General features: G+C 38.2%; 1 protein-coding gene across 1 annotated transcript in view; it reads left to right on the forward strand.

The window, feature by feature from the left end:
- The first annotated feature begins 3,305 nt into the window (after positions 1-3,305).
- LOC119794821 (glial fibrillary acidic protein-like) overlaps positions 3,306-12,538 on the forward strand; it is a 16,636-nt gene continuing 7,403 nt past the window's right edge. Inside the window, exons 1-4 of the mRNA XM_038302531.1 lie at positions 3,306-3,352; positions 8,890-9,269; positions 9,599-9,659; positions 9,762-9,851. Of these exons, the coding sequence (XP_038158459.1) occupies positions 8,905-9,269; positions 9,599-9,659; positions 9,762-9,851 (516 nt within the window). The 5' untranslated portion in view covers positions 3,306-3,352; positions 8,890-8,904. The remainder of the gene's footprint in view (positions 3,353-8,889; positions 9,270-9,598; positions 9,660-9,761; positions 9,852-12,538) is intronic.

Genomic DNA, 12,538 nt, shown 5'->3' on the forward strand with positions numbered 1-12,538 from the left:
ACCTCTGGCCTAGTCAAAGCCCAGAAATATTTGAGAATTAAAGCAACATTGAATCAATTATTAGTCAATTATTATTCACGTCAATGTGCAGTACTTGGCGTATATCAATACTTCCCTAAAGAAGATGGGATCCATCACTGAAGGAATCATGTAACCCAGAGCTCCACGTTACGGCAGCCTAAGCTCCCCAAACATGGCCGCTAATTAAGCTGAAAGTTAAGACAGAAAACAGATCTCAGATTTACCTCATCGAACGTTTTTTTTTTGTCGTCTGATGTAGGATTTAATTGAGAGAGAAAGTGAATGTTTCCTCGTCTATACAGGAAATTTAATGACTTATCAGTCTGCTGCTCCAAATTGGTCTCTATCAGAACCAGAACATCAAGGCATCCAGTGATGCCAGCTGCCTTCAGAGGTGCTAAACATAGAGAAAATATAAGAGAAAATATAATACAGAACATTCAAATTTAGCTCTAAACTTGATTTAAATCAACTAAAGTTTTCAGCTCTTTTACAGTTTTCTGGGACTCTGTTCCAGATTAGTGAAGCACATGAACATAAAGCGGCTTCTTCTCCTTCTGGTTCTGGTTCTAGGTGCTCTGTGTAGAACTGAGCCAGAGGAGGTCTGGCCCAGATGGTCTTCAACCTTTTAGGGTCTGGGACCTCCTATGGTGCCTTAAATGAAGTTTCCTTATGTCAGTTTTCCAGTTTTCCTCCAAACCAGCATAAAATTCTGACGAGTATAAATATTAAATTTATTTACTGATTTCTATATTGCAGGTGAAAGCTGTTAACTAAGAGTGATGAACCCAGCAGGATATTCCCGCCAAGAAAATACTTTTTGAAGTTTTCTAACATTTATAGTTTCCGTGGGTTAATTTCAGCTCGTAAAGCAGCAGGAACTTGATTCTTTACCTATACGGCGCTATAAGGTGAATGCACAGGAGGAAAAGGGCGTGCACAGGTGTGGTCTGATGACAGAGTGTTATCTTCATGCACCTTTGCCTGCAGATAGACTCTGGTTGTTAGCATTCCTGAAGAAGCGGCGTGTCACGAAGGCAACAAGAGAAATTAACTTTTAAAATAACTAAAATACTTTGACTTCAAAAACTCATCTTTAAACTTTTTAAATTTCTGAAAACCGTTAAAAGAGGTTAATAGTCAGCTTTAGACATTGTACATTTTTTTCTAGCATATATTAATTCTTAAACTCTACTTTTTATATAAACATTACTGTCTTTTTTAACTAAACTGAATGACCTGATTATTCTAACTGAGCTTGTGAACAAATCCAAACACTATAATTTGGGTTTATAACAACTATTTACGTTAATTTGAGGGGTTTTATAAACTGACATGTTATTGATTGACTTCATAATAATTTGATATTTTTGAAACTAATGATGAGAAATCCTTAAAGTTGTAGGAAAGTCATATTTAAATGTCAAATCATTCTGGCTTAAACATATAAATTAATGTACTCTTTATCAAACTATATTGTCCCAAAAGTTTGAAAATTTATTTTAAAAAAAATGTCTCAAAAATCTGTTTTTTTCCCCCCATTATCTTATGCAGGCCAGTTAGTTCTACGTCAGCCTGAACACCTAAATTCGGCCAATCATATATCAACGGTCATCTGTCAATCAAATAGTTTCGGTCATAGCATCTTGATTCTTGTGTCGCAGCTAATATGGAGCCCAGGCGGAAGTTCAACTGAAGAAACTGATGGCTGGCCTTCATCTACCTGCATCACAGCCAATCAGCTTCAACCACACCTCCATGAAAGCCAATCGGCATCCAAAGCTCATCTTAAAAGGCCTGCGATCCGCAACTCGTCTGCTACCTGGTTGCGCTGCGTGACTTCATTCAGATGACCCCGTTTCAACCCACCTCCATCCCCTCCTCCACCATCGTAGCTAAAGCATCATCAGAGTTTCATTCCTCCTGGACTCTCACTGCGTTCAACCTCTCATTTCAACCGGTCCTGCAGAAGACCACCATGTTGAGCCTGGTTCTGCCAGAGGTTTCTTCCTAATGGGGAGTTTTTCCTCTCCACTGTCGCTTCATGCTTGCTCATCAACCTGTGTTATCTAACTGGACTTCCATCTTCCAGGTCCCTGAGTGAAGCTCTAGTATCAGCTCACGCAGTCCACTGGATCTCCCCATAAAGCTCAGCAGACCGTCTCTCTAACCAGCAGTCTACAGACTGACCAACTCCATCTATCTCCACTCCACCACCAGTTTCAGGCCTGGGGGGGAAACAGCCCTGTTCTTTGCTCCTTTTCATGCATATGAAAGTAAAATTCAGCGCTATGTTTCCTGCCGAGGTCTGAGCACCAAAAACAAAGTAATTGTATAAATAAAATTCTTCTAATTGTCTTTTTCTGTGATTTTTTCCAGATTGAAACAATATTATCATGATGATGCAACATCACTGCATATAGCGATATTTTCTCCAGCTATCAAATTAAATGTATAGTTAAAAAATCAAGTGCTGTATAGGCGGGCACTCCATCTGTAAGGGGTAAATTGAAGCATAAGAGGTTTGAATGATAATTATTTGGGGAAATTCGTCCTGATCTCACAGTCAGAATGGAGCTCTTTTATATTAAGTTTGACATTTGTGACAAACCAATTAAAGAAACACAAAAAAACATGATTATGTTTAAAGAGGTTGAAGGAGAACGCACTTAAAAACTTCATGAACAACGTCCTTCAAAGCTTAGACCCTGATTCTGGTAAAATTAATTCCCTTGCAGCGATTGTGAGGTGAATGAGGCGGGATCATTTGGTGACCTTTGACCTGGAGCTCTGCCTTATGCCCGGGCAGCCATCCTGCAGCCTGTGGTCAGAAATCAGCCAATCAGCACTGAGAGCAGCAGGACAGGTGGAGGTCAATGTGTTCACGAGGAGGGTGAGGTCGGGGCGTCATTTAGACGTTTCAGATTTTTCAAATAGTCTCAGATATCAAATATCAACAACTTCAATCTGACCCATTTTCTCGAGTATTTCAAAAAAACAAAAAAAAAGGTGATATCATGTCATCTTTGTTAGGATTTCTTCTCAGGCACAGCAGGGTGTGTCCTGACCTTAAAAACCTGCTTCTTAAAATCATTATTTAAATTATTGTTATTTCAAACTCACTCACAGATTTTAAAATGTTTTAAATAAAATCAGAGAAAAACAGGAAAATCTTTATGATAAGAGGCAGAGTTTATCACTGATCTTTTCCCGTGGTGATGTCATCATCCAAAATGTTGGAGGAGGGGTTTGAACCAAGTCTGCATAAAAAGGCTGATCCTCAGACAGAAAGCAGCAACGTCGGTCTGCAGAGTTCCTCCTCTAACCGAAGGTAAGTCATTGGATATTTTCTGCCTTTCTGGGGATTTAATCAGGCTTGGACTGCATCTACATTTGAAATATGCAAACTTAATGCTTTTATATCAGATGCGTTTTATGCTGAATTGAAAAATGCTGCAAAAATAGGCAACTTTTTAAACTAAACACTACCATAACTATAGTGATCTGACTGTGTTCTGACAAACATCTTACATCTTTATATTGCATGTCATCAGTAAACTTTAAATGGGTTCGACTCATCCAGGAGTCTGCAACCTTTGCTTTCTATAAACCACTTAGCAATCAGTCCAGCGAAAAAGGTTTACATTATAGAATTAAGAGAAAACTCGATTTCTTCCAGTTAAAAGGGATTTTTTTCTCTCCATGGTCGCTGCATGCATGCTTGGTAAGTGTTAAATGGGGAAGTTATGTCCCCTTGAAGGCTGTTGCGCCTCAGGGGGCTTCCTCACGGTTCTTTTCCTGGGAGCAAGTTATTTACTACTCTTAACTCAAACAAAAATGGAACTCTAAATAAGTCATTTTTACTCAAATTAAGTGCATTTTTTATTGAATTCAGGAGGTAAGTGAGACACTTTGCCAATGGAACAAGACAATTTACACTTAAAATAAGAAAAAACAATTGCTTTGTCTTATTTCAAGTGTATATTATCTAATTATCTTATTTTAGGAGTAAAAATACTCATTCCATTGGAAAATCATCTTGTTTGCCTGCTCAAATTAAGGGTAAATACACTCAATTTATGACATTTTTTACTTATTTCTAGATGTTTTTTGCAGTGTGGGTAAAATCATAAAAAAAAGGACTATAAAAACAGGAGTAAAAAAGTAAGAGTTTATTCCAGATCAGGTCATTACGGGACAGAGAAAAATGCTTGGAGCTTGCACAGCTGTGGGCTCAAAAAACACGTCTGCGAGCGTCCGGCAAAGATTGAGCTCCGAACAAAGTCATGTCCTGCTTCCTATACCTTATGTGTCTATGTGTTGCATCAGGTGGATGCTTAGCTGTCTGTATCAGAAACTGACACGCCATCAATGCCCTGACCAATATGCAGCTTGCCTCTATGCCTCAGGGTTACAGATAGCTCTCCTCTAGCAGACCGGCTGCAAGATGTGCCCATATCCTGTGTATTTTTAAAGACATGAAGGCTGTCCTGATTAGATGACCTCCGTACACACAGTGACATCCACAATTGGAAGGAAGGCCTTCTACTTTGTCTAATCTGGCTAAAAAAGTAACAGTGTAAATGATGTATAAAACATAAACATAACATAAGGGATTGCTGTAGAGTCAACAGCACCATCTAGGAGGAGTGAATTCTCCTCAATGTTTGGATGCAATCAGCTGGTTTCCTTAAACAGAAAACTTTGAACCAATAGAGGTGGGTAGGAACTACTAACATTTATTTGAGGAATAGTTTGCTACAGTTTTTACTCTTATAATGTCTGCCTTTTCAATCCACACTGAGTATATTCACTCAATGAAAGTTGTTTTAAATAAAAAATAACCAGACTGTCTTTCAGCTTCAATTAGACTTTTTTTTTAAATTCAACTTTTGTTGAGTGAATGTTATTTTCTATCTGCTGATTTTGCAATATTATTTGCAGGTCCAGTAATCATGAAGTTAACAGTATAACGCAGCGGTTAGCAGAGTAACAGTAGAAAGTGATTAAATAAATGACCAATAATGAAAGCAATAAAAGTTTAGATCTGTTACACAGTGAAATAAAATGTTTACATTTAATGTAATTACACTTTAAATGTAGGAGTTTTGTCATTTAAAAAATGTTAATAATAGCTTATTTTATTGTAATATGTCATTATGTGTGAGGGGCGATTGGAGGAGGACAGGGGTGCAAAAACTTTCTTTGTAAACCAAAGGAAGGCCCAGAAAGTAAAGTGTGAACCAGTTACGGGAAATAATTAACCATTTTCTACACACGAAATATTGGTAAAGTAACTATTAATTTAGTATTAATTACAGAACTAAATAAAAAATTAACATAAACTGTTATTCTGTAATTTCAGATCTTTTAAACACCAACATTTTCATATAACTTTTTCATTTTTCAAACTTAACATCATTTTTCATTATGACTTGAGTAGAAACACCATTAAATTATGCTATTCTGAATTGGTGATATATATAAATAAACCTGAAATTAATTTAATGAGAAAACATTTCCATAAAGATTAAATATAAATTTTCTCCTACTTTTTACTGATTTCTGTGGAAAATTGTGTAAAAGAAAAGCAAATAAATTCCAACCTAAAGGCAAAACAAAAAGATCTGAATGTGATGCTTTTTAGGTTTGTGAAATTTCCACAAACCTAAAAACAGAATCAAACTCTGGTTTAGTTCTTTAGTTGTTGAAAGAAACGCTACAGAGGAATTAAAAAGGATGAGATAAAAACAAAGACAATAGCAGCATATATGAACAGAGTTGCAACGCATCTTACAAGTTTCAATAAATAAATCAAAGATGGAGGCTGGTTTGACACCTGGAAAAGGCTTCATTGTTTTACGGTCGAGTTGGAGACTCAAATTCACAGAGTTTAGATAAGAAAAGCAAACCAAGCTTGCAGCGACTGATGCACAACTGATAAAAGAAGCTACACCTCACACTGTGACATCACCAAACCCCGCCCTCTGAAAGGAAATAGGAAGGCGTCGTGTTTAACGTCTTAGGTGGTGTCTGTGTCTCTTTGTAGACTTTTTTATTAACATGCATGAAGCAAAGAAGCAAAGCATCTATTTGCAAACAAAAAATAAATAAAAAATCTGGATAAAGATAGGGCTTCTCAAAATTGATGTTAAAGAATTACAGAATGTAATCAAAGGTAACTTGATAAGCTACCGCTTACAGAGCATTTGATTTTTTCCAAATTGAAGGAAGCCTCAGTGCACCTCTGTGAGTTTGTGGAGGTTTATTTGATTTCAACAGCAGACCAAGATGGTAACAAAGCAAAGAGGTGAAAGCAATACTTTTCTGTTTGTTTCTGTAATGGATACTTGGATTTTAATCTCAATGTGTAAACAGATTTTAACGTGACGATAAGTCCTAGAATGGATCACCTGATGGCCTTTATTTTAATCCACACTAAATTGACATATTTTTAATTTAAGCTTCGTGGACTGAATGTTATTTTCCATCCCAGGGTTCCTACAGCATAAGGCAAGTTAAATTCAAGACTTTTTAAGACTTTTTAATGCCGCTTGAAATAAAAATTTAAGAACAAATTCACAAGAAACACAAGAAAAACCTGCTTACGACAACTTGACCAAAAGGTTTATTTTAACATAAACCACTGCACTAATGTTTCAAATGTTGAAAAGCTTCCCATACAGGAAGAAAGCTAAAAACACACAAATGACAGATATATTTTAACAATTATTGAACTGAATTCATCAACTTTGTTTTAGCAGGGAACAAAACAAATCAGTTTTAAAGCCCCAACATAACCAGTGCTAAATCTTTTTTGCAGCTATTTTTCTTTGTATCGTTTTCTTAGTATGTTTGATTTGGTGATAAGTGGAGGTGTTGCAGAGACAAGGGTGGAACTAAACTGAGAAATACCGGCTGTTTCTCCGTAACTCGATTATGACGCTTTGTGTTTCGTGCTTCGCATGTGCGACTCCACTGCCTTAATTCCCATCGTTCCGAGCTTGAATGACTTCTTGCACTAAATCAACTGAGCCTCATGTATGTTCCCTGGTTTTAGCCATGGAGAAAACTCTTGGCTGGATAATTTGGTTACATTTACACTTGCTCATATTTTCCACACAAAAGTTAATGGTTCATCTCCTAAATGTCCCGGCTGCAACAACGCTTTATTGGTTCCACTATCGGGACGGAACCAATAATGGCGAGCAATTATTTTTTTTTTTATATAAAAAAAAGGGTCAATTTTAGCATTTTATTTAGATTACAAAAATAAATCGTAGTAAAAATAATCCTATTTATGTTTTAAAAATTAAGACCTACGAAAGACTGATTTAAGACATTTTAATACCAATTAAGGCCTTAGTTTTATTTTGAAGAATTCAATGCCTTTTAAGACTTTTTAAGGACCTGCGGGAACCCTGCCATCCACACCTTTATTTTCTTCCACAGAAATAGTATCCATGCATAGTTAGCTCCTCCTCCCAGATTTCCAGGGTTTATCTTTCATAAGTGAAGCTAAGCGTAAATTCAACCTGGAAGACTCATTGGATTCACCTGTGATGTCCCTCATTCAGCTCCAGCCAATCAACGCGGCGGCCGCACCTTCTCTAAAGCCAATCATATTGCAAGATCCCCTTCAATCATCTCCTGGCCCAGCTTCTCTCTCCCGCACGCAAGAGAACTTTCACCTACCTCCACCCTCATTCTCAGTCCCTCTCACCCTGTGAATTATTCCACCCACCAGTAGCCCCGGGTGGAAGAATACTCTAATCCTTTTCTAAGTTACTCATCCAAGAGATTGCTGATTCACAGCATTGAAGTCTTCTGCCGGGGCCGGAGTGCCTTCAACTTATTTTGTTTATTTTATTATTTGCTTCTGTCTCCTTGAACCCCAGTCGGCCTCAGCAGATGGCCGCTCACACTGAGCCTGGTTCTGCTCAGTGTAATCAACTGGAAAACCGGTTGATTGCATCGACTCATTGACTCAAATGCAATCCCTCACACTAAGCATGCTTGTAGCGACAGTGGAGAGGAAAAACTCCCTTTTAACAGGAAGAAACCTCCAGCAGAACCAGGCTCAGGGTGAGCGGCCATCTGCTGAGGCCGACTGGGGTTCAAGGAGACAGAAGCAGAGACACAAAAAGCAGCTGCAAAAGGCGGCCCCGTCCAGGAAACACACAGCCAGGCAGACGAGCTCTGAGCCAACTCCCATGTCAGACGATGAAGAGAGCACATCCACTCAGTCACGGTCAGAGAAACAGGACCACACTCGAAAACAGGCCGATCTCCAGCATCTATAAACAAGGGTGTTAATGGCAGCAGCACAGCTGATATTTCTCTCCAGGATGGAGTCACAGCCAAACAGGAACAGACGAGGTAAAGCTACTCTGAGAAAAAGCAGAGAGAGCAGAACGTTAGAAATTGAACTAACAGATTCTGCAGAATAGGAGAATACAGAGAGAATGAAGCAGAATGATGAAATGGGGCTCCCTATGTCCTCCAGCAGTCTAAGCCTATAGCAGCATAACTATAGAGATAGCTCAGGATATCTACTTTCAATACTGTCAATACTTACTGTCAGTTTCTCCAAGTTTAAATTGATGACATCGGCTTCTAAGTCTGACTTTTCACCATGAAAAACATAAAATCATTTGTGATTTCCCAAACGAGCACTGCTGAGGATTTATTGCATCATTTCATTCCACTGTTTATCAAAATTAAATACTTTAAACGATAAAATGCATCATGAGTAAAAATAAATTGCTTTAAGGATTAAAGGAGTGGGGGAAATGCAGCGACTCTAAAATACTGACTATAAATATCTAAAAGCTTAATTACTGATGTGTTTATCTGCTTCCCTTCCAGGTCTACCAGCCACTCATGATGTCCTCCGATGTTTGCCAAATGGAGACCCAAATATCCTACAATGTCAGCGATCAGCAGGTCTCCAGCGGCTACTCCGACATTCTGGAGGAAACCCTAAAGATGCTGCTGAGCATGTGCGACGATGAGCCAGCCAGACTGCAGGAGCTCAACAACCGCTTTGCAAGCTACATCCAGAGGATCCACCAGCTGGTTAAAGACTACCAGAAACTTCAGGTGGAAGTGGTGCACCTGCGAGTCCATGAGACCAAGCGCATCTCTTCCCTGTATGAGGAGCAGCTCAAGAAGAAGGGCGAGGAGATTGGGACACTGACGAGTCAGAAAAAAGAGATGGATGCGAAGTTAAAGGAGCTGACCTTCAGGTGGGAGAGCTGGAAATTAACACATTTTTCATGATAAAGATACAAGTTTTAATGTATTTTATGGGAGTTTCAGCTAAAAGACCAACACCAGTGAGCAAAGAGGTCTTATGGTTTGTTAAATAATAATATGGCTGGATGGAGATCAGGGTTCAATCTTTCACACCTCCCGCTGGTCCAGCTGATGATGATAAAATGATGACAGAGCAGCAGTTTGGTCTCGTTTGTAGCAAAGAACAAGCTGAGCCATGAAGGAAAAAAAGCTTGTTTAGATCATGATCAGGACTTAAAGACAAAAATAAACTGATGTCCTCTTTCTGTCTGTGATCCAGACTGAAGACGGAGAACAAACTGAGAATGGATGCTGAGCAGAGAATTGCTATTCTGTTAAAGGTAAGAGCTGGAACCATCTCTTCAGCCTACATGTTTGCAACAAGCATTTTTTTTTTTTTTAAATTTATATTTAACTGAAAATGCTTTTATAAACTGTTACAGGAAGGCAACTCTCCCAATCTGGAAACTCATCTCCTGAAAATTAGGTCACTGGAGGAGGACATTTCCTTAATGAAGAAGGTCTATGAAGAGGTGCTTGTTCTTTTTATCAGCTCCTCCTCCTCAGGCTGGTGTTCTTCACATCTGGTTCTCCTGTTAATCATCAGAATAGCAAGACTAAGATGTTAATCAACCATCTCTTAATTCATTCTAGTCCTTTTAATCAAATCCAAACTGAAGTTTCCAAAGCAGAGCGAAAACCTGTCAGGATGTTTTTGTCCAGCGCTGAAAATGGGATTAGATAGAAACTCCAGAAACAAGCGTAATCTGGTTAATATTGCATCAGATATCTTAAATAACACCAGATATCAGTTAGGAGACTAAATCCAACCCCATCCAAACTAACTAAACCACCCATAGTTTAGGCAGAGTTTAACTCCTTCTTTTCTCTAGGTTTATCCCAAAGGATCAGGTCCTACGGTATCCATGGATGCAGGCGTATGGAAGAAAAACTGTCTCATTGGAATCTGACTTTTTTTAACAACAAATTTTAAACACTGAATTTTTTTAGACATTGAATCCCTTACACTCAATATTTATCTGGTAAAAATTCAGTCTGCCAAGGCTCTTGGTTTGATCCGAAAGAAGCGGCCTGCGGCAAACTTTTTTTCTTCTTCATTTCGGCAACATGGGGGCGGCAAACAGACAGAGGTGCCATACTAGCTGTGATTGGCTCAGTTATTTCACTCAGTCTGATAAGAGGAAAAACTCTAATAGCTGTCTGTTAGTAGATAACTGACGTTTTGTAATTTTGTTAAAAAAGAAAAATCCTCATTCAGCCGGGAACAGCGCTGAGCGCAGCCGTTGTGTCACGTGACCAAATGAGCTCATTTCACTGGCTAGAAGCTGCTCGACTCTATCGAGTGTAGATTGCTTTGGCTTGACTTCACCAAAAGGTCAACACTTTTGCTGCTGATTTTTTTGCAGCTGAATTTTTTGCAGCTGAATTTTTGCAGGTGAATTTTTTGCAGCTGAATTTTTTGCAGCTGAATTTTTTGCAGCTGAATTTTTGCAGGTGAATTTTTTGCAGCTGAATTTTTGCAGGTGAATTTTTTGCAGCTAAATTTTTGCAGCTGAATTTTTTGCAGCTGAATTTTTTGCAGCTGATTTTTTGCAGCTGAATTTTTTCAGGTGAATTTTTTTGCAGGTGAATTTTTTGCAGGTGAATTTTTTTGCAGCTGAATTTTTGCAGGTGAATTTTTTGCAGCTGAATTTTTGCAGGCGAATTTTTTGCAGCTAAATTTTTGCAGCTGAATTTTTTGCAGCTGAATTTTTTGCAGCTGAATTTTTTGCAGCTGAATTTTTTGCAGGTGAATTTTTGTTGCTGAATTTTTGCTGCAATTTTTTTTGCAGCTGAATTTTTTGGAGCTGATTTTTTTGCAGCTAACTTTTTTGCAGCTGATTTTTTGCAGGTGAATTTTTTTGCAGCTGATTTTTTGCAGGTGCATTTTTGCAGCTGAATTTTTTTGCAGGTGAATTTTTTGCAGGTGAATTTTTTGCAGGTGAATTTTTGCAGCTGAATTTTTTTGCAGGTGAATTTTTGCAGGTGAATTTTTGCAGGTGAATTTTTTTGCAGGTGAATTTTTTTGCAGGTGAATTTTTGCAGCTGAATTTTTGCAGGTGAATTTTTTGCAGCTGAATTTTTGCAGGTGATTTTTTTGCAGGTGGATTTTTTGCAGCTGCATTTTTGTTGCTGAATTTTTGCTGCTAAATTTTTTGCAGCTAAATTTTTGCAGCTTAATTTTTTGCAGCTGAATTTTTTGCAGCTGAATTTTTTGCAGCTGAATTTTTTGCAGCTGAATTTTTTGCAGCTGAATTTTTTGCAGCTGAATTTTTTGCAGCTGAATTTTTTGCAGCTGAATTTTTTGCAGCTGAATTTCTTGCAGGTGAATTTTTTGCAGCTGAATTTTTTGCAGCTGAATTTTTTGCAGGTGAATTTTTTGCAGCTTAATTTTTTGCAGCTGAATTTTTTGCAGCTGAATTTTTTGCAGCTGAATTTTTTGCAGCTGAATTTCTTGCAGGTGAATTTTTTGCAGCTGAATTTTTTGCAGCTGAATTTTTTGCAGGTGAATTTTTTGCAGCTGAATTTTTTGCAGCTGAATTTTTTGCAGCTGAATTTTTGTTGCTGAATTTTTGCTGCAACTTTTTTTGCAGCTGAATTTTTGCTGCTAAATTTTTTGCAGCTGAATTTTTACCAGATAAAAATTGAGTTTAAGGAATTCAATATCTAAAACAATTCAGTGTTTAAAATTTGGTGTTAAAAAAAGGCAGATTCCAATGAGACTGTTTTTCTTCCATACAGGCGTCACTGTTTAAAAAGGATGACTTTGAATTAGAAGGGGGTCTACTGGGGGGAATCTTCAGATGTTCACAGAAAAGAGCCACATTCTGTGCCTCAGGCTGGAGTTGGAGCCCACTGACAATAAAAAAAAAAAAAAACAGTGAAAGAAATCATCGCGTTCTGACCCAAGGGTTGCGGATTGCAGAACAGAAGGACCAACACAAGACTGTAGACCAACAGTTGTAGACTAAAGGCTGGTTTATGCTCAGAAACCAGGTCGTCTGCGTTTGTGTCGCAGTTAACGTCCCTCTGCTGCACCTCTCCTAAATTGTAGGTGAACACAGACAGTGCCGCAGACAGGAGGCCTCTGATTGGTCAAATCTTCATCCCTTCTACACTATACGTATTTCCTGTTTGGTACCTTACCGGCTAGTTTTTT

Source organism: Cyprinodon tularosa, unplaced genomic scaffold, assembly GCF_016077235.1.
Source record: "Cyprinodon tularosa strain WSP-4 unplaced genomic scaffold, ASM1607723v1 ctg1130, whole genome shotgun sequence".
NCBI classification, from domain to species: domain Eukaryota; kingdom Metazoa; phylum Chordata; class Actinopteri; order Cyprinodontiformes; family Cyprinodontidae; genus Cyprinodon; species Cyprinodon tularosa.